General features: G+C 40.7%; 2 protein-coding genes and 1 non-coding gene across 7 annotated transcripts in view; 2 read left to right on the top strand and 1 right to left on the bottom strand.

The window, feature by feature from the left end:
• Positions 1–12,225, top strand: part of LOC126485153 (intraflagellar transport protein 74 homolog) — a 224,983-nt gene extending 212,758 nt beyond the window's left edge. For all 3 annotated transcript variants that reach the window (XM_050108823.1, XM_050108822.1, XM_050108821.1), the window contains exon 9: positions 11,998–12,225. In XM_050108823.1, the coding sequence (XP_049964780.1) occupies positions 11,998–12,213 (216 nt within the window). In that variant the 3' untranslated portion in view covers positions 12,214–12,225. The remainder of the gene's footprint in view (positions 1–11,997) is intronic.
• Trnas-cga (transfer RNA serine (anticodon CGA)) lies at positions 7,508–7,582 on the top strand. Its single transcript has one exon. It is a non-coding gene; the product is annotated as a tRNA-Ser (tRNA).
• A 166-nt stretch (positions 12,226–12,391) lies between the features above and the next one.
• Positions 12,392–25,951, bottom strand: part of LOC126485155 (bifunctional polynucleotide phosphatase/kinase) — a 77,918-nt gene continuing 64,358 nt past the window's right edge. For 2 of the 3 annotated variants that reach the window (XM_050108824.1, XM_050108825.1), the window contains 2 exons: positions 22,665–22,726; positions 12,392–12,524 (listed from right to left, as the gene is read on the bottom strand). In XM_050108824.1, coding sequence (XP_049964781.1) covers positions 12,401–12,524; positions 22,665–22,726 — 186 coding nt within the window. In that variant the 3' untranslated portion in view covers positions 12,392–12,400. The remainder of the gene's footprint in view (positions 12,525–22,664; positions 22,727–25,951) is intronic. The other variant, XR_007587919.1, reaches the window with a different exon arrangement.

The following is a 25,951-nucleotide window of genomic DNA, read 5'->3' as shown; positions in this document are numbered from 1 at the left end:
GTAATTCGGATGCTCAGGGGAACTATGAATGTGTGCTGCGTAACTGGCGAGCAGTTGCGCACGTCTGATCTGCGGTGGAGGGACATCAGCCTCAACCAGTACGCTGGTCACCGGACTCGTCCTAAAAGCTCCTGTCACTAATCGAACCCCACAGTGGTGCACAGGGTTGAGTAAATGCAATGCTGAAGGCCCCGCTGCCAAACCATAAACCACACTCCCATAGTCAATTCGGGATTGGACAAGGGCTCTGCGGAGCTGCAGCAGCGTAAATTGATCTGCACCCCAATTGGTGTTGCTCAAGCAATGGAGGGCATTGAGGTGCTGCCAGCAATTCTGCTTAAGCTGACGAAGATGAGGGAGCCAAGTCAATCGAACATCGAAAACCAGTCCTAGGGATTGATATGTCTCCACTACAGTGAGTGGACTTTATTAAGGTAAAGTGCAGGTTCCAGATGAACGGTACGATGCTGACAGAAGTGCATGACACACAACTGGCTGAAAACTGGAAGCCCTGGGCTAGAGCCCATGACTGCAACTTGTGGATGGCTCCCTGGAGGTGCCACTCAGCAACAACAGTACTGGAGCAGCAGTACGAAAAAGTTGTCTGCATACAGAGAAGGTGAGACGGAGGGCCCAACAGCTGCTGCTTGACTGTTAATGGCCACTAAAAATAGAAAGACACTCAATACAGAGCCCTGTGGGACTCCATCCTCCTGAATATGGATGGAACTATGGGAGTTACCAACTTGGACATGGAAAGTACGGAGCGACAGGAAGTTTTGGATAAAAATCGGGTGTGGTCCCCAGAGACCCCACTCATACAATGTGGCAAGGATATGATATTGTCAAGTCGTGTCATATGCTTTACATAAGTCAAAAAAGATGGCAATCAGGTGTTGCCGTCTGGATGAGGCTGTTCAGATGGCAGACTCAATGGACTCAAGATTATCAGTAGCAGAGCGACCCTGGCGGAAGCCGCCCTAACATGGAGCCAGCAAGCCATGTGACTCCAGGACACAACCCAACCGCCGACATACCATATTTTCCAGGAGCTTACAAAGAATGTTGGTGAGGCTGATGGGCCAATAGCTATCCACATCAAGCAGGTTTTTACCAGGTTTGAGCACCGACATGATGGTGCTCTCCCACCATTGCGATGGAAAGACGCCATCGCACCAGATCCGGTTGAAGATGATGAGAAGATGTTTAATCGTATGGCTGTGGATGCGATCTGGCCCAGGAGGTGTGTCAGGACAATGTGCAAGGGCACTGAGGAGCTCCCACTCTGGAAATGGGGCGTCATATGATTCACTGCAGTGTGTATTGAATCAGAGGATGTACCCCTCCAGCAGCTGTTTGAGTGTGCGAAAGGCTGGGGGTAATTCTCCAACGCAGAGGCTTGAGCAAAGTGCTCGGCAATCGCGTTTGTGTTGGTACATAACTCGCCATTTATGGTAACACCAGGGACAGCTCTTGGGGCCTGGTTTCCGAAAAGATGTATGATGTTTGCCCAGACTTGGGAAGGTGACATGTGGCACCCAATGGTGGAGATGTCTCTCTCTCTCAACACTCCTTCTTCCATTGTTTGATAAGGTAGTGAACACGGGCACGGAGCCGTTTAAAGGCTGTGAGGTGCTCCAGGGAAGGATGCCGATTATGCCACTGTCGAGCTCACCGACGCTCCTTAATTGCTTCAGCAACTTCCGGCGACCACCAAGGGACTGCCTTATCCCTTGGGCACCCCAAAGAGCGAGGGATCGCGTTTTTTGCCGCAAAAACAATTGTGCTAGTCACCTGCTGAACCATCACATAGATGTTACCTTGTGGGGGAGATTCAGCGGTGATAGCAAACATGAAAGTTCCCCAGTCTGCCTTGTTTAAAGCCCATCTGGGCTGGTGTCCGTGTGCCTGAGACTGGGGCAGTGACAGGAAGATGGGGAAGTGGTCACTACCACACAGGTCGTCATGTGCTCTCCAGTGGATAGATGGGAGAAGTCCTGATGTGCAAATTTATAAATCAATGGCCAAGTAACTACCATGAGCCACGCTGAAATGTGTGGCAGCCCCAGTATATAAGAGGCAGAGGTCGAATTGTGACAATAAAGTTTCGACATCTCTGCCTCGGCCAGTAAGCATGGTACCACCCCACAAGGGGTTATGGGCATTAAAATCTCCCTGAAGTAGGAAAGGTTTAGGGAGTTGATCAATCAGTGCAGCTAATACATTCAGGGGTACTGCACCATCTGGAGGAAGATATACATTGCAAACAGTTATTTCCTGCGTCGTCGTCATTCTGACAGCCACAGCTTCAAGAGGGGTTTGAAGGGGCACATGTTCACTACAGACCCAGTTTAGGGCATTAACGCAAACTCCATTGACACTTGATTATAGTCGCTACAGTGCCTGTAATATCCCTTACAGCCGTGGAGGGCAGGGGCCCGCATTGCTGGGAACCAGGTGTCCTGATAGCGGGTGTAAAGCTTAACAGTTGCCAGGCGGTGGAAAAACTGTTGCAATTCCACTGGAGGATGACATCATGAGATTGGGAAGGCATGGAGCGTTCAGTGAGGCAGTTTACGCCTTAGTCACCTGCTGCCACCGATTTATTGCCTGAACAGTCCATATTCATTGTGTATGAGGGTCTGGCGAGATCTAAGTCCTCAGCGGATGCCATATTCTCCAGAGCTTGTAGGTTTTGGTGGTGTGGGTTCCACCCCAATTTCCTTGGTCTTAGGGGTTTTCTTTTTGGGTTTCTCTTGCTGACCCTTGGGTTTCCCTGGCTGGGATGACTTCACTGCCTCAGTCTCCGGGACTGAGGATGAGGTTGAAGCCCTATGACCAGCTGCTTTTTGGCTCTTCAGCCACTGGCAAGTGTCATCTTTCCCACTAGAAGAAACCTGGGAAGGGAGTGACACAAGGGATCCCTTCCTAGTGAGAGAAGCCAAAGAAGACTTATGCTTCTCCAGCTTAGAAGTGGGGACAGATGGTGGTGGTGGAGGGGGGGGGGGGGGGGTGCTTCTCCCGAAGTAGGTGGTACAGGAGCAACAGGGAGGGAAATGCCCACCACCATCAAGGGGGCATGTGTAGTCTTCCGGCTCTGAGAGGTGACCTGGGTTGGCAGAGCTGATGATGCCAGAACTGTTGTAGTGGTGGCGTAAGACGATGTCGTACACACAGGATGGCAACCTGATTATCCTTCGGACCCCGGTGGACACGCCATATGAAATGTATACCCCGCTCTAAATTGGCATGCAGCTCATCGTCGGACTGCAAAAGGGGGTCTCTGTGAAATATGATACCCTGGACCATATTTAAGCTCTTATAGGCGTGATGGTTACAGAAATATCCCCTAGCTTGTCACAAGCGAGTAACTCCCGTGACTGGGCAGAGGATGCTGTTTTGATCAAGACTGACCCAGATCTCATTTTGGACAAGCTCTCCACCTCCCCAAACTTTTCCTCTAAATGCTCAACAAAAAACTGAGGCTTCATCGTCATGAAAGATTCCCCATTAGCTCTTGCACATACAAGGTACCGGGGCAAATAAGAACCGCTGCCAACCTTAGCCTGACATACCTCCCATGGTGTGACCAGGGAGGGGAACGATTTGGGGTCGTACTTCTGTGCATTGAATTGAGCTCATGATTGCTTAAAGACTGCTGGTGTTTTATCACCAGCAACACATGATGGACTATGCTTCATCACGTGTCATCCGCCCTGATGCCACCCACTCCGACCAGGGGCCCTCCCCACGGGCACCACCCAGCCGCAGCAAAGGTCACTTAGCAGGGATTGCCGGGAGTCCCAATGCCCCAGGGGGATGGGCATCTACCCCTTGGCATATGTGGGGAGTTAACAGCGCAGGCATCACCAGAACGATCCCTGTGTGGTCAGGGGGCTACAACCAACAGGGTACATGGCGGCCCCACCACAACAGACTGGCTACCGTGCTGAATATCAGGTGCAAAGAAGTCCATGGTCATCGTCGATGCAGAAATCAACACTGCATAGTACATGGTGGAAAATGCACCCAAGAAGGTGTTCTCGCCCAAGAGATGGAGAATGGGCAGGACTGAAATGTGGGAGAAAATGGACTAAAGATCTCAATGCACGATGGACATGACGCACCTTGTAAGGCGCCCTTCTCCAATTGGCTCACTCTTTGGGAAAATTTTGAAGAATGGAGGTCAAACCCTACAGGGGACCATCACATAAAGGCCGAAACTTGTGAAACTCCTTTTAGTCACCTTGTATGACAGGCAGGAATACCTCGGACCTATTCTAACCCCCGGACCCGCAGCGGGGGGCAACCCCTGTATAAGACAACAAGTGTCTGGCGCAGTTGTTAGATTGGTTACTGCTGCTACAACGGCAGGTTAGCAAGATTCAAGTGAGTTTGAACATGGTGCTATAGTCAGCAATGAGTGATGGAACACAGCGCCTCCGAGGTAGCGATGAAGTGGGGATTTTCCTGTACGACCATTTCACAAGTGTACTGTGAATATCAGGAATCCAATAAAACATCAAATCTCAGACATCGCTGACACTGGGAAAAGACCCTGCAAGAATGGGGCCAACTACGACTGAAAAGAATGGTTCAGAGTGACAGAAGTACAACTCTTCTGCAAATTGCTGTAGATTTCAATGCTGGGCCACCAACAAGTGTCAGTGTGCAAACAATTGAACGATACATCATAAATATGGGCTTTCAGAGTTGAAGGCCCACTGTGTACCCTTGATAACGGCACAACACAAAGTTTTACACCTCACCTGGGCCCATCTACACCAACATTGGACTGTTGATGACTGGAAACATGTTGCATGGTCAGATGTACATAAGCATTCTGTCTGGTCACCTAACTCATGTCCATTGTGCATTCCAACAGACTTGGGCAATTCCAGCAGGGCAATGTGATACCCCACACGTAATGAATTGCTACAGAGCAGCTCCAGGAATACTCTTCTTAGTTTAAACACTTCTGCTGGCCATCAAACTCCCCAGACATGAACATTATTGAGCCTATCTGGGATGCCTTGCAATGTGCTGTTCAGAACAGATCTCCACTCCCTTGTACTCTTATGGATTTATGGACAGCCTGCAGCAGGATTCATGGTGTCAGTTCCCTCCAGCACTACTTCAGACATTAGTCGAGTCCATGCCACGTCGTATTACGGCACTTCTGGATGCTCGCGGGGGGGCCTAATAAATGATGTTAGGCATATGTGCCAGTTTCTTTGGCTCTGCGGAGTAATTACCCTTTCTCCATCCTTTGTCTGTTTCATAAAATTTGTTACTTCAGAATCAGACTTCATTTTCAGCAAACTGATAACCAAGTTTCTCTATATCACTTCACCCTTTGGTATTGGATGAATCAACATCATCATTCTTTCTTACTGGTTTTATTTATGATTTGCATAATCTCTGCAATTCATCTTCTGGTGCAATCGATCCCAATCCTTCTCTCCAAGTTTTCACTTGAAATTTGAAATCTTTCATTATATATAAGTAACTACCTTCCTCGATTTCTAAATGAATGATTGAACTATGCGTATAAGACTGGAAAATGTTACTGGTGCTACATATCACTAACAAAATTCCTAACTGTTGCACACCAAATCCCACTTTTCATTCACACTGAGATTTTTAAGGAGTAGCATTTTTTATTTACCATTTTTTTTATTTTATTTTAATTCTATTTCTATTAAACAATGGTTAATCAAAATGGTTCAAATGGCTCTGAGCACTATGGGACTTGACTTCTGAGGTCATCAGTCCCCTAGAACTTAGAACTACTTAAACCTAACTAACCTAAGGACATCACAAACATCCATGCCCGAGGCAGGATTCGAACCTGCGACCGTAGCAGTCGCATGGTTCCAGACTGTAGCGCCTAGAACCGCTCGGCCACACCGGCCAACTTTTGGTTAATCAACAAATTGTACTTTTTTAACAAAACATAACATTTTTATTTTTAAATATTGGTAATAAATTAAAATGCCTTCTCGTGGGGAAAAAAGTAAATCAATAATAATGTCCAATCTCTAGAAATAAAACATTAAATCTTCTATATGACCTTTTGTATTTTTGCACTAAATTTTAATTTATTGTGAATACTGGAATTTTCATGTGATTTGTAATTAAAAATAAAACGATGATGATATTTATTAAAAAATTATGATTAGATGTTTCATCATGAACACTTATAATTGCTAATAAATATGGAAATTTAAAGTAAAATAAAAAACATGTTACTATTATATGTGGATCAGAATAACAAAGTGATTGACAGTGACGCATAGTATGGAAGGGGGAGATGCTATCGGTTAGCGGGTGCGTGAGTGAGCAGTATGGCCGTAGCAGCAACAGCTGTGAGGTTTCATACTGCCTGCCTTCTCACTCTCATGCTTGTTGAGTTAGCTTCACAGAATTTGAGTATTCTAGTCGTTTAATGAACACGTACCTGTGTGTAAATTGATACTGTGTTCCTGTTATTCATAAGTCACAATAAAAGCAACAGGAAATGCACATATTTTACAATAATCAGAATGAGTCACGTTTAGTTGATGTATTCTTTACAAAATTGGTGCTGATGGGTGCTGAAATGGATCTGAGTCTTTTACGTAAATACAATCGCTCACAACATTCAAATAATTATAAACTATGAAACTTCCTGGCAGATTAAAACTGTGTGCCCGACCGAGACTCGAACTCGGGACCTTTGCCTTTCGCGGGCAAGTGCTCTACCAACTGAGCTACCGAAGCACGACTCACGCCCGGTACTCACAGCTTTACTTCTGCCAGTACCTCGTCTCCTACCTTCCAAACTTTACAGAAGCTCTCCTGCGAAACCTGCAGAACTAGCACTCCTGAAAGAAAGGATATTGCGGAGACATGGCTTAGCCACAGCCTGGGGGATGTTTCCAGAATGAGATTTTCACTCTGCAGTGGAGTGTGCGCTGATATGAAACTTCCTGGCAGATTAAAACTGTGTGCCCGACCGAGACTCGAACTCGGGACCTTTGCCTTTCGCGGGCAAGTGCTCTACCAACTGAGCTACCGAAGCACGACTCACGCCCGGTACTCACAGCTTTACTTCTGCCAGGAGTGCTAGTTCTGCAGGTTTCGCAGGAGAGCTTCTGTAAAGTTTGGAAGGTAGGAGACGAGGTACTGGCAGAAGTAAAGCTGTGAGTACCGGGCGTGAGTCGTGCTTCGGTAGCTCAGTTGGTAGAGCACTTGCCCGCGAAAGGCAAAGGTCCCGAGTTCGAGTCTCGGTCGGGCACACAGTTTTAATCTGCCAGGAAGTTTCATATCAGCGCACACTCCGCTGCAGAGTGAAAATCTCATTCTGGAAACATCCCCCAGGCTGTGGCTAAGCCATGTCTCCGCAATATCCTTTCTTTCAGGAGTGCTAGTTCTGCAGGTTTCGCAGGAGAGCTTCTGTAAAGTTTGGAAGGTAGGAGACGAGGTACTGGCAGAAGTAAAGCTGTGAGTACCGGGCGTGAGTCGTGCTTCGGTAGCTCAGTTGGTAGAGCACTTGCCCGCGAAAGGCAAAGGTCCCGAGTTCGAGTCTCGGTCGGGCGCACAGTTTTAATCTGCCAGGAAGTTTCATATCAGCGCACACTCCGCTGCAGAGTGAAAATCTCATTCTGGAATTATAAACTACTTAAGTACTTACTACTCACTGTCGTGTGCATGTAGTACATTATACTTGTGCAGAGGGATATTCCTTAATAACAAGACGAGATTTATTTTGGAAAGACAGCAGACACCATTCAATCAAAAATATGAAACACAAACACAAAAATAAAGACAAAGCATGGCAAAGGGTAAATGCCACTTAGTTGAATCACTTTCTTTCTCAACACACGTTGTCTACGCTCAGGTCCATGGAAGATGGACTTACCCAAGGATATAAGTAATCATATTTTCAATATTATTGAATTATTATTTGGCCTTTACAAATGTCTGCTTGTGTCTGTGTATGTGAGGATGGATATGTGTGTGTGTGTGTGTGTGTGTGTGTGTGTGTGTGTGTGTGTGTGTGTGTGTGTGTGTGCGCGCGCGCGCGAGTGTATACCTGTCCTTTTCGCCCCCCCCCCCCCCCCCTAAGGTAAGTCTTTCCGCTCCCGGGGATTGGAATGACTCCTTACCCTCTCCCTTAAAACCCACATCCTTTCGTCTTTCCCTCTCCTTCCCTCTTTCCTGATGAAGCAACCGTTGGTTGCGAAAGCTTGAATTTTGTGTGTATGTTTGTGTGTCTATCAACCTGCCACCGCTTTCGTATGGTAAGTCACATCATCTTTGTTTTTAGATATATTTCAATATTATTTTCTACATTCACTTCACTTTTCCATGCTTCTTTAACAACAGTTTCTGTGTGACACAGAACATTACTCCATTTCTCTGCCATTGTTTGTGCAATGGCAGAATTTCTGCCACAGTGAAGCTTTGTTATTTGTTGCCACATAATGTCTAATCTGTTCCCAAAACTAACTCTGTAGCCATCTTCTTTAGTCACCTTGTCTTCAATATAATGTTGAAACATGGCCTTTATTTCCCCCCATTATTTCAATGAGTTCTGCCACACACAAATCATCCTGAACTTTCACACTGTGGCGTTTCCACTATTCAGATATGTCAGTTTTTTTTTTTGTTTTTTTTTTTTCCTGCCATTGCCAGAGCTTTATCTTTAATAACTGAATGATATGGGGCATTATCCTTTTCAATAACAGACAATTGATGGAAGTTTTCCAATGATAGCTGCTCCTTGAACCACTTCAGAAAACTATTGTGGTTCATTTGCTCATTGTAGTTGCTTGTTTTCCACGATTTTTAAACAAAGAGACATTTACATACAGAAACAAATAAAATTCCAGCATGCAAGACAATAAGTCTTGCGCCCTTTCCTATGAGAACAGCAGAAATTCCACTTATACTATCATCTTTAAAGTCTTTCCAGATGGGATGGTGGGCATTCATATGCTACAACACAACTTCTCTCCATTATAATTTTCTGTCCATTAATTTTTTCTTTGTACAAAAAACTGAGGGCTTTGACAACCACTGCTGCCACTGAATGTCTGCCCCATAAAGAGTAATACACAGTTTTTTTTGTTCTTTCTCTCATAATATCCATATATGTGGCAATGGATCGCATCTTGTTGGAACAAGTCCAAGTTTTTCTCATGGTTTTGTCTTCCTCTGTTCAGAGATGAACCAGGCTCTACCTCTTTGGACAGTATTTTTCCTTACAGACTTTGACAACAGTGTTTTTATGTATCTTCAGAGCATCTGTGGTTCTTTCGACTACCTTCGTTAGAGGCAATAGAGTCGCACAATTGTCTTTGCCCTTCTCAAAATACTTGCGCACATACTCACATGTCTGACCATGCAAAACATGAGCAGATCACTGTCCCTTCCACGTACCTACCACACTCTTCTGCACACTTGCACTGTAGACTTCAGACAGTCTGTAGTACAAAATAAACTTGCCTCACAAAGAAGCAAAACACACAATGAAACGAATCACAACAGTTAATGTTACAGGCTGCAAATGTCATCTGCAGCTGGCTATAGCCGTCATAGCAGAGAGATTTGACAATGGTGAACGGAACAAAAGGCACAAACAAGGGCTTTCTCTGATTGACTGTTGCTAAGGTAGCAGCCCTGATCCAGGTGTAGCCATATTCGAATGAGTGACCTATGAGCCATAGATTTATGCATTTCACACTCAAGTACAACCTATTTGTAATTTATTAATATAGCTGTCAGTATCTAAAAGCATAAAAGCACTTTGAAATCGCCTAATCCTCAAAGGCGCTTGTTTCAAGTATTCTTCATAAATGTGTCATACTGCATTAGGAAATTAATAACAATGAGCGTATGGCATTGGTGGCTGGGAGACCCCTCGCGGGGCGGTTCGGCCGCCGCTCCACACGTTCTTTAATGCCACTATGGCGACTTGTGAGTGAATGAGGATGAAATGATGATGAAAGACACACAACACCCAGTCATCTCGAGGCAGAGAAAATTCCCGACCCTGCCAGGTATCTAACCCACGACCCCGTGCACGGGAAGCGAGAACGCTACCGTAAGAACACGAGCCGCGGACATTAGGAAATTTATGTAGAGGCACTGAGCTTCAAATCCTATAAATATTAATGAAATCGAAGAGGCCCAGTCTGTAAAACCCCATTGCATGAGCTATTTTGCTCAGCAGATACAGTTGATGCCACAAATTGATAACTCACCAGTCATATCACTCATTGACATGTAGGAGGTATGATCAAAAAGTAACAATTTTGCAGGTTATATACGTTCAACTTTATTTTATCTTGTTGGTACACATGTTCCTGATGTAGATTTGCATTTTCAGTTGTTTTGAACATTTAGTTTATTGTTGACAGTTGAAGAGGTTATACATGTTTTCGAGTGCCAAATTTTTACTTTCAAAAAAGATGGATCAAAGAATTTGCATTAAATTCTGCTTGAAAAATGGAATGTTGACTCTGGCTCTTGTCAAATCTGTTATGAGTAAGAAAAGAGTTTATGAGTGGCATAAGCATTATAAAGAGGGTCAAGAAGTCGTTGAAGATGATGACTGCCCTGAACGCCTTATCACATCAGTTATTGGCAACAGTAGAAGTAAAGAAAAATGGTTCTGGAAAATTGCTGAATCACCATCAGAGAAGTTGTCTATGATATTGGCTTATCTTTTGGCTCATGCCAAAAAGTGGATGTTTTTGGCATGAAATGTTTAGCAGTAAAGTATGTTACAAAATTGTTACATTTTGACCAAAAACGACATTGTATAGACATCGCTCAGGAATTGGTGAATGAAGTGACAACAATCCGTAACTTCTAAAGAAGGATGAAACAGTGCATGAGTATATGGCTATGACATCAAAACCAAAGTCCAGTCTTCCCAATGGAAACTGCCTGAAGAGCCAAGACAAAAAAAAATTCAGCAATTTCTATAACACGTGAAGATTCTTCTCACTGTTTTCTTCAGTTACAATGGGATAGTGGATCATGAATTCCTGCCTTACGGCCATACAGTCAATAAGGAATACTACCTGGAAGTTACATGCTGTTTGCGAGAAGCAGTCTGGAGAAAGCAACCAAAATTGTTGCAAAACCACTCAAGGAAACTGCATCATGATAATGCTCCCACTCACACCTCAACGCCTGTTCATGATTTTTTGGTAGAAAACAAAAACTGTTATGTTGCCTCAGCCACCATATCCATTGGACATGGCCATTGCAACTTCTTTCTATTCCTGAGGCTGTAGAGAACCATGAAAAGACATCATTTTGCCATCATTGGTGAGATAAAAACAGAATCACTGAAGGAGCAGAACACCAGAATGAAAAGTAAGTTTCAGAAGTGCTTACAAGCTTGGAAAAAGCACTATATTATATCTGAGAGGAATATCAGTGATGAAAAAAATATTCTTTAAGAAAACAAAAATTATAGTTATTTTTTGATCACATCTTGTTATAGAGTTTGTGATGATCATTAAAAGATCACCAGTGTGATTTGTTCACTCTACTAACATGTTGGTCCTTGATCATTGTTTTACTACTGCAACCGAATGTTTTCACACACTACTAATCATAAGCATGCATACAGGAAGAATATGTTTGTTTATCCAGTTGGACTCAGTGTAGCACAGATTTTAACAAAAATATCCTCTATGTACTTCTGTTGTCCCTAACTCTGACAGTGAAATTTATTTTCCACCAGTTTTATAGGTTGAATAAAGTTACTGTGTGACTGACAGATTGCATTTGCTGGGGCAGTGTTGCTGGCATACAGCCAGCCACATCTGACAAGGGTCTGTTTGTACCTACAAAACAAACACTACTGCAAGCACCTCCAGAAAGAAATACAACTACCTGCACATAACCACTCAACTCACTGATAACAAAATGTTATTTTTACTGACTTCTAATATGACCCATACTAATCGTTATTGTTTTTTATCTTTGTTCCAGAACCAGCTAAATGACAATGAAACTTACGCACAGCTTAGCAACTTGGAAAGGAAGCTAATGCAATTGGAACAGAATAACTTTGCTATGAAAGAATTCATTGCAACAAAAAAGTCTGAGACTGATTATGAACCACTCAAGAATAAGGTTTATTCACTTGTACAAGAATACAACACATTGCTTAAGGAGAATGTAAAGAAGGGTAATATAGCTATTTGATGCATAAGTGGCTGAAATTATGAAGTGAACCTGATGGAGTAGCACTACAAAGAAAATTAACACAAAGCTACTTTAATTATCAAGAGGTAGTTCATTTCAATACATTTCATTTTTTCAGGCGTTAACTGATTGCAATATAGCATCACTAGCTGATTTATGAGCTTAAAAATGATAAAAAGCTTTGTATTTATTTTTCTAATAAGTACATCTTATAAAACTTCTCTAGTTCTGGGTCTGTAAAGACAGGAACAAAATTCACTTTCACAATAGTAGAAAATCCTTCCTCAGTAGTTGGTTCCTCATATTTTGCCCTGAAATAACAAAGAAATTTCGTATTAAAGTCAGAACTGTAAAAAACTGAGAGAAATATTTGCTGAAAAAATGAAGTTATAAAGAGGAAAAAGAGCTCCTCTGATGGTTGAAATTAAACTCAATGCCCCCCACACTCCACCCCCCATGTGCCTCATCAAACTCCACTGCCATCCACATGACGACCCACTCATCCCATGGGTGTCACAAGTATACTCCACCACCCATTTTCACAGAGAGTAACCACTGCCACATTACTATCCCATGTGCTTTCTGTCACTCCCCCCCTAGCCATCAGCTAGCTGTACCTGGAACCTCCCCTCTCACTGCCGGCCTCTTTTCCTCCCCTTGCACACTCCACCTAATACAATCCCTCAACACAGTCGTACACTCAGTGCCAGTACAATGTAGTTACACAGGTGTTTGTATTCTCCTTCAAGCAGTAATGAAGACAAAATATAAGTCGTGCATGATGGTTCCACCAAAAATTACATTAATGCTTGATAGGCAGTTAGAACCCTGTTAGACAAATCTATATTCTCTACTTGCCTCCTGTATCCAGTCAGTTTTGGTCATTAACACTCTCATGTCCATGTTCATCATTTTCACTGCAACTGACTGTAAAAACATATGTGTATTTATTGTAGTTTTGTTTTGTGGTGCTAAATAAATAATTATTTTTACTAGAACCACAACCTTAACCCTCAAGCATTTTTTGTTCCTTTTGTGGCTCATTCATTACATCTTGTCAAGAACAAAGCAGCACTGTCATGTTGTGTTGCTGTCAACTTTTTTCGGTACAGTTGAGTAACTTTTCAGTTTCTTTTCTGCATCTACCAGTTAACTGGCTAGTTTGATGAAGCAAGTATGCAATATCATTATAAAACGTCTCAGCAGTATCCACAGGGAAAGCCAAATGAATGCCCCTTCGAGCCTCTCACATGCTACATTGAATGACTCATGGTGTATACACAGACAAGGAAAAAAGATTCCCAGATTCCCGGTTAAAAATACACTTTTTCCTAGGTGGAAATACACTTTTTCCATGGTAAGTGACAGTATACTTTCCCTTGGAAGTGTAAAACTTATCAATCCTTTGAATGGTTAAGGTTTTATGCACCAGTGTAGAACTTCCCAGCATACAATGCATTTTGTAAATATTTTTCGCTGCATATTTTCGAATTACAGAAGTACATATTTGAATTCAAAATGGTTCAAATGGCTCTGAGCACTATGGGACTTAACATCTGTGGTCATCAGTCCCCTAGAACTTAGAACTACTTAAACCAAACTAACCTAAGGACATCACACACATCCATGCTCGAGGCAGGATTCGAACCTGCGACCGTAGCAGTCACGCATCCAGACTGAAGCGCCTAGAACTGCACGGCCACACCGGCCGGCTATTTGAATTCCACCAAACACAACATGTTAGTTTCCAATGCATTGAAATGTAGATTGTGATGCATTTTACGCTCATGTCACATGATCTTGCTAGCCGATGACAGCAGATATTCAGAGCATAGGACACAGGTGATATAGTCAGCCAGTAGCAACATCACTGTTCAATAGTGCAAACATACAAATAGGAAAAGTTAATAGTTTAAATTAATATACATAAATCATGGACCTTGCTATTGGTGGGGAGGCTTGCGTGGCTCAACAATACAGATAGGTGCAACCACAAAGGAGGAGTATCTATTGAGAGGTCAGACACACATGTGGTTCCTGCAGCAGCCTTTTCAGTAGTTGCATGGGCCACAGTCTGGATGATTGACTGATCTGGCCTTGTAACATTAACCAAAATGGCCTTGCTGTGCTGGTAATGTGAATAGCTGAAAGCAAGGGGAAACTATAGCCATAATTTTTCCTGAGGGTGTGCAGCTCTACTCTTGGATAAAATATTCTGGAGGTAAAATAGTTCCCTCTTTGGATCCCCCGGTGGGAACTACACAGGAGGACGTTGTTTATCAGGAGAAACTAAACTGGCTTTCTACACATTGGAATGTGAAATGTCAGATCCCTTCATTGGGCAGGTAGGTTAGAAAATTTAAAAATGGAAATGGATAGATTGAAGTTAGATAAAGCAGGAACTAGAGAAGCTCGGTGGCAGGAGGAACAAGACTTCTGGTTAGGTGAATACAGGGTTATAAATTCAAATCAAATAGATGTAATGCAGGAGTATGTTTAATAATGAATTTAAAAAATAGGAATGTGGATAAGCTACTATGAACAACATAGTGAATGCATTATTGTAGCCAATATAGAAATGAAGCCCACACCAACAACAGATGAGGAGGAGATTGAAAAAATGTAAGATGAGATAAGAGAAATTATTCAGATAGTTAAGGGGAAGAAAATTTAGTAGTCATGGGGGACTGGAATTTCATTGTAGGAAAAGGAAGAGAAGGAAAAGTCATAGGAGAATATGGGAGACAGGAATAAAAGAGGAAGCCGCCAGGTAGAATTTTGCACAGAGAGAGCATAATTTAATCACCGCTAACACTTTGTTTAAGAATAATGAAAGAAGGTTTTATATGTCGAAGAGACCTGGAGACACCGGAAGGTTTCAAATAGATTATATAATGGTAGGAGAGATTTGGAACTGGGTTTTAAATTATAAGACATTTCCAGGGGCAGATGTGGACTCTGATCACAATTTATTGGTTATGAACTGCAGATTAAGGCTGAAGAAACTGCAAAAAGGCAGGATTTTAAGGAGATGGGACCTGGATAAACTGAAAGACCCAGAAGTTGTAGTGTGTTTCAGAGGAAGCATTAGGGAATGATTGACAAGAACGGGTAAAAGGAATACAGTAGAAGAAGGATGGGTAGCTTTCAAAGATGGAATAGTCAAGGCAGCAGAGGATCAAGTAGGTAAAAAGATGAGGGCTAGTAGAAATCTTTGGGTAACATAAGAGCTATTGAATTTAATTGATGAAAGGAGAAAATATAGAAACGCAAAAAATGAAGAAGATGGAAGGGAATACAAACATAAAAAATGAGATCAACAGGAAGCTTAAAATGGGTAAGCAGGAATGGCTAGAGGGCAAAGGTAAGAACATAGAAGCATATATCACTAGGGCTAAGACAGATGCCATATACAGGAAAATTAGAGAGACCTTTGGTGGAAAGAGAACCCCCTGCATGAATATCAAGAGCTCAGATGAAAAACCAGTCCCAAGCAAGGAAGTGAAAGCAGAAAGGTGAAAGGAGTATATAAAAGATCTATACAAGGGAGATGTACTTTAGGGTATTGTGGAAATGGAAGAGGACGTTGATGAAAATGACATGGGAGGTATGATACTGCGTGAAGAATTTCACAAAGCTAGACTTACATCGAAACAATGCCCCCGAAGTAGGCAACATTCCATTACTGGTACTGATAGCCTTGGAAGGGCCAGCCATGACAAAACTCTTCCGTCTGGTGAGCAAAATGTATTAATCAGGCAAAATATCCTCAGACTTCAAGAAGAATATAATAATTCCAATTGCAAAGAAAGCAGGTGCTGACAGATGTGAAAATTACTGAACGATCAGTTTAATAAGTCACGGTAGTAAAAATACTAACACAAATCCTTTACAAAACAATGGAAAAACTGGTAGAAGCCAACCTTGGGGAGGATTCAGGAGAAATGTAGAAACACGTGAGATAATACTTATTCTACGACTTCTCATAGAAGATAGGTTAAGAAAAGGAAAGCCTATGTTTATAACATTTGTAGACTTAGAGAAAGCTTTCGACAATGTTGACTGGAATACTCTCTTTCAAATTCTAAAGCTGGCAAGGGTAAAATACTGGGGGCGAAAGGCTGTTTAAAGTTTATACAGAAACCAGATGACAATTATAAGGATCAAGGGGCACTAAAGGGAAGCAGTGGCTGAGAAGTGACTGAGACAGGGTTGTAGCCTGTGCCCAATGTTATTCGATCTGTGTATTGAGCAAGTAGTAAAGGAAACAAAAGAAAAATTTGGAGTAGGAATTAAAATGCATGGAGAAGAAATAAAAACTTTGAGGTTCGCTGATGAAATTGTAATTCTGTCAGAGACAGCAAAGGACTTGGAAGAGCAACTGAATGGAATCAACAATGTCTTGACAAGAGGATATAAGATGAACATCAACAAAAGCAAAACAAGGACAGTGAAATGTAGTCGAATTAAATCAGGTGATGCTGAGGGAATTGGATTAGGAAATGAGACACTTAAAAGTAGTAGATGAGTTTTGCTATTTGGGGAGCAAAATAACTGATGGTGGTCGATGTAGGGAGGACATAAAATGTAGACTGGGAATGGCAAAAAAAGCGTTTCTGAAAAAGAGAAATTTGTTAACATCAAGTATGCATTTAAGTGTCGGGAAATATTTGCTGAAAGTATTTGTATAGAATGTAGCCATGTATGGAAGTGAAACATGGAATGCTGAAGATTATATGGGTAGATCACATAACTGATGAGGAGGTACTGTACAGAATTGGGAAGAAGAGAAACGGGATCACCAATTTGGTACTGGAGGGAAGCTTGGAGGGGAGGGGGTAAAAACTGTAGAGCAGAATATAGTAAGCAGATTCAGAAGGACTTAGGTTGCACTGGTTACTTGGAGATAAGAGGCTTGCACAGGCTAGAGTAGCGTGGAGAGCTGCATCAAAGCGGTCTTCGGACTGTAGACCACAACAATAACACAGTATAGCTACAAGAAAAGCTAAACTTTCACATATAATATTGGACTTTTTTTGCATGTGTTACACTTTAATATACCTCCACAAATGTGCCATTAAAATTTTAAATAATAATTTTTGGCTTGAAATTCTTCTACATGGCTGGCCCTCAAAGTGTTAAGCTATAAATGAGAATCAAACACTCAGTGATTTAAGAAACTCAAAGCACATAACATAATTCATCACGCATAAAATAAAACTCATTTTGAAAGTGATGCTTTTCAACCACCCAATATTTTCCCGCAACTTGTTAGAATTTGTTTCAGCAGTTGTCAGAGCACAAGAAAACGGCATAACTGCACATGACGACATAGGAAGCCCCAATGTTCGTACCTATGTAGCATTAAGAGATCTTGCATTATGTCGTAAGCCACACAGGACATCAGAGGATACTCCACGAGCATCGGACTTCTGTAAACCACACTAAAATGCATAGTACTATTGAAAGTGTACATTCATATGTCCAAATTCACAAAGTAGGCCCCAACTTAATATTAAGCTTTTCAATGTGGTTTTGGGACTACAAATTTTCTTAGAGTACCAGTACTGTATTATCTCACGTTTTGTTCATTATTAAGGCATAACGCCATACATGCAGAAGATAAAAATGGGCACTTGTAGCTCAGCAAACAGTTGACACTAGCCAATGGTGTGGATTGACAGAACTTCATTTCAAATAAAGTGAGTGCCTCTATGAAAAACATTAATGAAAGCCAGATTTCTTTAGAAAATCGACAAAAATAACTTCATTGTTCTGCAAGGCAATTAATGTTTGACTGCCAAAAACCTGGAAATAAAATAAAATCAGAAAACTGAAACATATTTTAGCGCCTTTCATAATTATGTGAATGTGTTAATTCATTTGCTAGCTCCCAGCCACGAAAATCCGTTTTGTTTTCATTTGATGTGAGGGATAGCAAAATCATTCAACTTAAATGCAGGTCATGTGGAGATTACTCCCTCCCTACTACAACCCTGACTACTCAGCATGTGCACGAATCTGGCAGTGTGGGTGCGCAGAAAATTTTTTTCAGGTAGCACGTGGATGCTTGTTGCTACTGCTGATACAGCTAACAGCTGCCCTTAAAGTAGCCATAAGCAGGAGCAGGTACTGCTCATACGTGACTCAACTGTGCATGCGCATGAGCCTGCTGGCAACTGTGCTAACAAACCTAATGTAAACCTTTGTGACTGTCACACTCATCGGAAGTGGTTTGCTGTTATGAAGAATTGCATAGTCTTCATCTTAAAGCCTTTGTCACATTTTCCTATTTGCAGATGCTTGTGTGTGCACCGTGTTTTGTTTTTATAAATGGCACATTTTTCCCTCATTTGTTTTATTACTGCTGTATTATTCTGCAGAAGGGAGATAAAGTAAAATTCTTGTTATAGAATCTGTTCTTACCACTCAAAATTACAAAAATTTAACTCAAAACTAAAACAATGATAACTTCCAGGAATTCTAACAAATTACCGGGTTTTTCCAGTTTTCTCCCATATGAAAAAAATCCCAGGTTTTTCCACTTTGTCCCACCCTGATGAGTATACGATGATGTTTATTAAGTTAGTGCAGATTTTAAACTGGATGCTTTTGAAAGAAACAGTGCCACTGAAATTACAAGAAAGTAATAAAAATTCAAATATCTTCATTGTGCAGTGGTCTGGTACACGAAGAGGTCTTTAAAAGTATGATAACGGATGCATTTACACCTACATAGATACTCTGCGAATCACACTGAAATGCCTGGCAGAGGATTCATCGAACCACTTTCACAAAATTCTCTATTATTCCAACCTTGAACAGCCCTTGGAAAAAACTAACACCTATTTCTTTCCGTGTGAGCTCTGATTTCCCTTATTTTATAATGATGATCATTTCTCCCTATGTAGGCAGGTGTCAACAAAATACTTTCGCATTCAGAGGAGAAAGTTGGTGATTGAAATTTCGTGAGAAGATTCCGTCACAACAAAAAACACCTTTGTTTTCATTATGCCCATTCCAAATCCTATATCATGTCAGTGACACACTCTCCCTATTTCACGATAATACAAAGTGTGCTTTTCTTCTTTGAACTTTCTTTGCGTACACCATTAATCCTATTTGGTAAGAATCCTAGACTGTGCAGCAGTACTCCACAGGAGGATGGACAAGCTGTGTGTAGATAGAAAATATAACAGCTCTGTTAAAGAGACTAAGTGTTCTGCCAATAAAATGCAGTCTTTGGTTCACCTTCCCCACAACATTTCCTGTGTTTTCTTTCCAATTTAAGTTGTTTATAATCGTAATTCCTAGGTATTTAGTTGAATTTACGGCCTTTACATTTGACTGATTTATCATATAACTGTAGTTTAACGGATTCCTTTTACAGCACTCATGTGGATGAACTAACACATTTCATTATATATGGTCAATTGCCAATTTTCATACCACACAGATATCTTTCCTAAATATTTTTCAATTCGTTTTGATCTTCTGATGACTTTACTAGACAGCATCATACGCAAACAACCTAAAACGGCTGCTCAGGGCTCCTGAATCTTTTGTGTGGATATGGAACAGCAAGGGGCCTGTAACACTATGCTGTGGAATGCTAGAAATCACTTCTGTGTTTACTGAGCAAGGTGGCGCAGTGGTTCGACACTGGACTCGCATTCGGGAGGACGACGGTTCAATCCCGCGTCCGGCCATCCTGATTTAGGTTTTCCGTGATTTCCCTAAATCGCTCCAGGCAAATGCCGGGATGGTTCCTTTCAAAGGGCACGGCCGACTTCCTTCCCTGTCCTTCCCTAATCCGATGAGACCGATGACCTCGCTGTCTGGTCTCCTTCCCCAAACCAACCAACCAACCAACCAACTTCTGTGTTACTTGATGACTTTCCATCAGTTACTACGAACTGTGACCTCTCTGACAGAAAATCACAAATCCAGTCACATAACTGAGATATTATTCCATAAGCATGCAATTTTACTAGAAGCTGCTTTTATGGTACAGTGTCAAAAGCCTTCTGGAAATCTAGAAATATGGAATCAATTTGAAATCCCTTGTCAATAGTACTCAGCACTTTGTGTGTGTAAGGAGCTAGTTGTGTTTCACAAGAATGATGTTTCCTAAATCTGTGCTGACTGTGTGTCAATAGATCATCTATTGAAGGTAATTCATAATGTTCGAACACAATATATGTTCCAAAATCTTGCTGCATATTGACTTTAATGATATGGGCAAGTAATTTAGTATATTACTCCTACTACCTTTCTTGAATATTGGCGAGATCTGTGCAGCTTTCCAGTCTTTGGGTATGAATCTTTCGTCAAGTGAGCGGTTATATTTTATTGTTAAGTATGGAGCTATTGCATCAGCATACTCTGAGGGGGACCTATAACTGGTATACACTCTGGACTGGAAGACTTGCTTTTATCAAATATTTTAAGTTGATTCACTACTACGAGGATATCTACTTCTAAGTTACTCATGTTGACAGCTGTTCTTGATTCAAATTCTGGAAAATTTACTTCGTCTTCCTTGATGAAGGAATTTCGGAAGGCTGTTATTAGTAACATCGCTTTAGCAGCACTGTCATCTATAGTATTTCCATTGCTATTGGGCAGAGAAGGCATTGATTGTATCTTGTTACTTCACATACAACTAGAGGTGCTTGCTGACAAAGTTTGACCTCACTCAATCTCTGAGAAAGAAAATGAAAATTATCCTAAGAGAATGAAGAAGCAATTTAGTTGCGAGTCTAATGATGAATCTATTGATGAGGGTGAAGCAGAACACTCCTTTAAGGTTAATTTTTTATATGTTATAGTCGATACAGCTGTCTGCTCACTAAAATATAGATCTGAGCTTATGAACTGCTGAAAGTTCTCCACATAGCTCATTACCTTATATTACAAAAAGCAATTTCATTGACATTTTTCCCAATACTTTTTTAAGTTTATGAATCCTCATGACTTTATCAATATCCGTAGATAGTGGAGAAAGGAGTGTTTAAAAACTAAATTTCTTAAGGATATACCTGAAGTCAGCACTTTCTCAAGAACAAGTGTGTGGACTGTCAACTTCAGCTGTCACAAGCAATATGTTGCAGTCAACACATTTAGATTCTATTTTGAAATGTTTTACTAAGTTAAAGGTTAGAACAATTTCAACAAAATGAGTGGTAACCCTTGGGGCTACCGCTTCTAGCAGGAAACTGAAGAATACATCAGTACAACTGTCACCGGTCGGTCACAGATACAACTCTTCTGTTTTCCACTTAAAATGCCATCAGGTTAGTCAACAAAGAGAGGCACTATAATGAGCTCACCAAAGAGGCACTATAACAGATCCGCCGCACAGGATGGCTGTGCGGGTGCTCTTCTAGTGCCACCTGTGCGCAGTTCGAATCCGGCTACTTATTTATGTGACTGATGCCAGTTGCACTCTCTCTTTCTGTTCGCTCACCAGACTGTGTTCTCTGTTCGCTCATGTGCTGTGTTTAGACCACTTCTCTATATACTCTACTACTGGCTGTTGTACAGGCTCATTCTTGTGGTTTGCTGTATGGACTGTGCATATGCCTTGATAACTATATCAAGCTTGAACTACCAAATATATTAGTAGAACCTGCCATGCTGTTTTTACGTTGTTAGCTACAATACAACATCTTCGTCCGAGAAAAATTTCTCATTATATATTCTACACAACTGTAGGAATTTCACGTAACTTTATTAATGGAATGACTTTATTAATGGAATATTTTTCTTCATATCTAACTTGTGTTTCCCAGTTGAGGACATAATAAGTTTGACTATGTTTATCAATTTTCAACTATTTTCATGTAAATTTTCAAAAATTTAACTACTTGTGAGTTTTCCTCACATGTGACATACATCTTATGCAGTTAAACAGTGTCTTTAGTTTTACACATCAGCATCAAATTACATGATAGTTTTTGTATTCTGTCCTACTGCTTCCAAAGAAAGTGAATTAACTTGTAAATTACAGAAACAAAAAGTTCCAGTATTGAACTGAAAAATAATTTCAATCTTTCTACCCATTAGAACAATACAACATATAGTTCTTTCAGCTTTCATTACAAGTTTTTATACATCCCCAGAGTTACCTTAAATTGATGTGAATTGTTTCTTCTCTTAATACTTAGCACTGGAATAAGACTCAGAAATGTGTTAACTGTTACAGAGAATGCCTATGTCTTTTTTAAGAAAAAAGAACTCACATTGCATGATCACTAGATTTAGCTTTATTTTTAAGGGCCTTACTTGTGTTGGAAACTGCTTAAACCAGCCTGGTCAATGCCAAAGGACATCAACAAAATTTTGAAAAAGTTCAGAAGTGATACTGACCTATGTTACCATCACTAACAGCATGAGAATTTCTTAATTTAATAGCAAGGTTAAGTTAAATATACCTTCTAGTGACCTACCTGAACATATTTATAATTGCTTCACTAATGGGCTCATGAGAATCATCAGTCAGTTCACGAAACTGGAATAAAAGAATAATCAGTTACATACTGTCATGAAGTAATTTTGTGCATGACTACACCACTGTCCATCATTTCTTTATGGGACAGAATTTATGATAATAAGGAAACAGAGAGAAACTGTAGATTTCACATAACAAATAACATGGCTACTTCTGAACACTCCCAATAGTTACTAGGTTGTCTTTATACTGAAACCAGATGTTACACACACAAAGACAGAATGTGTTGTGTAAGGTTGCGAAATCAGACAAGGCAATGCTGGAGTATTGATGTGGATCAACTGTGGTCTGTGTAGCATGGTTGTGAACAGTGTGCCATCTCCTGGCATATTTCTCCTCCTGAATGTACTTGGAAAAGGAATTTAATATTTTTCTGTAACATGTGTAAAACAATGATTTTTTTTTATGTGAGGTGCAACGAGTGAAAAGAACAAATACAACAAGTATGATTTATTATCTGTGTAGACAATGACTAAAGATGAAAATGTACACTCTTAATTTTCATTTGTCTGATAAAAGAGAAGATATTGTACCTTTTCAAGTAGTACCACTGACATAGCACTCTTCATACATTCCTTATTAAGAGGTCTGTAATAAGTGTAATAATTGTAAATTTATCTAAATCATTTTCAGAATACAAAATGTTGCTTGTTACTATTGAAACCATCTTTTATTTATAGAAACCAGTTACTGAAAATTTTATTAGTTATGATCATACTCTATTGTTGTCTGCCATTACAGTCAGTACAACTATAATGGTAAACACACAATGAGTTAAATAACTGTGCAAATGTTTATTGTAGAACTTGTTTACTTGCATTCAGCTCTTACAGGATGAAGTATGAAAGAACTCACTGTTGATAGGATTAATCCTACATTTTGAAGAACAATAAGAATTAAATCAAACAATTGTACGGAGACACTACAGATAAGTGGGCAGGTCAACTGAAGTCACCAATCAAAGATCACATGCATACAGAAGATCAGTAATTATTACCTTAGATGGGGGGGACAGACGATTTCTGTGTGTTCCTTGAGTAATTCTTATTCGATACAAAACAGAACTGAACTAACATGTTGCTCAAAATGATTTTCCCATTGTAGTTATGTACGTAATAGGCTACAAATATGAATGAGTGTACAATACAGCAAGGGGGGGGGGGGGGGGGGGAGGGGGGCGGGGGGGCAATTGTGAAACTTCAATGTTCAAAATTTCATGGGTGTGCATTTTGATCAGAACCTTAACTGAATACCACAAGTACTAAATCTTCTCAAATGCTTGAGTTCAGCAATGTTTGTTGTACATGGTAATTCCTGCTTTTTGCGATGAAAGCACCAGAAAATTAGCTTATTTCACATGCTGCCGTTCTATAATGTCATACGGAAGAATTTTCTGGAGCAATTCCACGCACAGATACAAAGTATTCATTGCACAGAAACATGTTGTAAGGGTAGTATCTGGTGCCCATCTTCGAATTCTATGCACACAACTGTTTAAAAAAAAAAATTAACATTCTAGCAAGAGCCTCACAACGAATTTAATCTATTATGAAGAATCGGGCACTTTTTGAAAAACAGTAGTTGTATTCATAAATACAACAATAATAACAAAAACAGAGACCACTATCCACAAACTAAAACTATCACATTGAGTTTAATGTGTTTGTGATTAACATTAGTTTTGAAAACAAATTTAAATCATTTCTAATTGACAACTTTTTCTACTGCATAGATGAATTTCTCAGTAAATAATGTGTGTGGTTGGATTCCACTCATCAAGAGAAGATAATGACATATATGACATCACAGCAAGTTGAATGAAACATAACCCATGAAACACGGAAAAAAACTGAACATAAATTACAAAGAAAACCTGCAGATGAATGAACATGGTGCAACAGCACACATAACAAATCAAAAAATTGAACTAGGTTTGAGAGGAAAGAACTGGGCCAGTTGGGAGGGGGAAATACAGGGTGTAGCCGTCAAACCTGCATTTTTTAAATGATTGTAAAATAAACACAGATGCAGATATCAAAATTTTATTCATACAATCTTATCCTATGTTAAAAAATCATTTAAGAAACATCAACTCATTTTTTTCATTGTTTGAAAATAACATCAGCAATATGGCGTCCTTCTCGATCACGGCATTCTCGCAGGTGATTTACGAAGCTGTCCATCACATGATGGAGCATACCCTGAGGAATTTCTCGATTTCCAGCCGGATTCTTGTTTTGTGATCACCAACATGATGAGGTCTTTCTTCGTACACTTTGATCTTAAGGTAACACCATAAGAGAAAATCACAAGCTGTAAGGTCGGGTGAACGGGCGGAGGAGGGGGGGGGGGGGGGGGGGGCAATTGCTCCATTCTTGGAAATCACCCAGTTAGGAAAAACTTCATTGAGAACATTAATGCTCATGCGGTCTGTGTGACTTGTTGCTCCATCTTGTTGAAATAACGTTTCATCATTCACTGCATACTGACAAAGCTGAGGTATGAATAAAGTCCTTAACATTGTCGAGTAGTGCTCAGCATTAACGATAACAGATTGCCCTCTTTCATTCTCAAAAAAATAAGAGTCTATTATTCCTGATGAGGACATTGCACACCAAACTGTTACCTCGGTTGAGTGCAGGGGTTTTTCATGGAGTTGGTGAAGGTTCTGATCACTCCAATATCGAAAGTTCTGTTTGTTCACATATACACTGAGGTGAAAATTTTCCTTGTCACTCATTTTGAGGTTGTGAACAAGCTCCTCATTTTCTTCAATCATTTGCTAAAGACTTTCACAGAAATGCTGTCAGACCATGAAGTCGTTATTATTCAAAGCATTAACCAATAACCTCAAAATCCTTCAGACAGTCCTGTCAGAAATTCCAAGCACAACACATTGTCTACGCACTGATCTTCGGGGGGCTTCTTCCCACAGCAATTCTTACACGTTCCACATTCTCGGGTGTACACACTGTCTTCGTTCTTCCACCTCTTTTCCTTATTGTTTCACCAACATTTTCAAAGTTTTTGACCCAAGTTTTTATTGAGTTACAAGAGGCACCGGCCTATTACAATTAATTTGAAAATGCAACTGCAAACGACTCTCAGCAGCTACATAGCTACCGCTTTGGTAAAACACTTTTACTACAAACTACCACTGTTGCTTAGTTCACTTCTCCATGGCTACTGAAATTCTTTGTGTTGGGGAACATAGTGGTCGCCTTG

Source organism: Schistocerca serialis, chromosome 6 (genome assembly GCF_023864345.2).
Source record: "Schistocerca serialis cubense isolate TAMUIC-IGC-003099 chromosome 6, iqSchSeri2.2, whole genome shotgun sequence".
Taxonomy (NCBI): Eukaryota; Metazoa; Arthropoda; class Insecta; order Orthoptera; family Acrididae; genus Schistocerca; species Schistocerca serialis.
The sequence above is the reverse complement of the archived record's forward strand: the minus strand, read 5'-3'. Positions and strand labels throughout refer to the sequence as shown.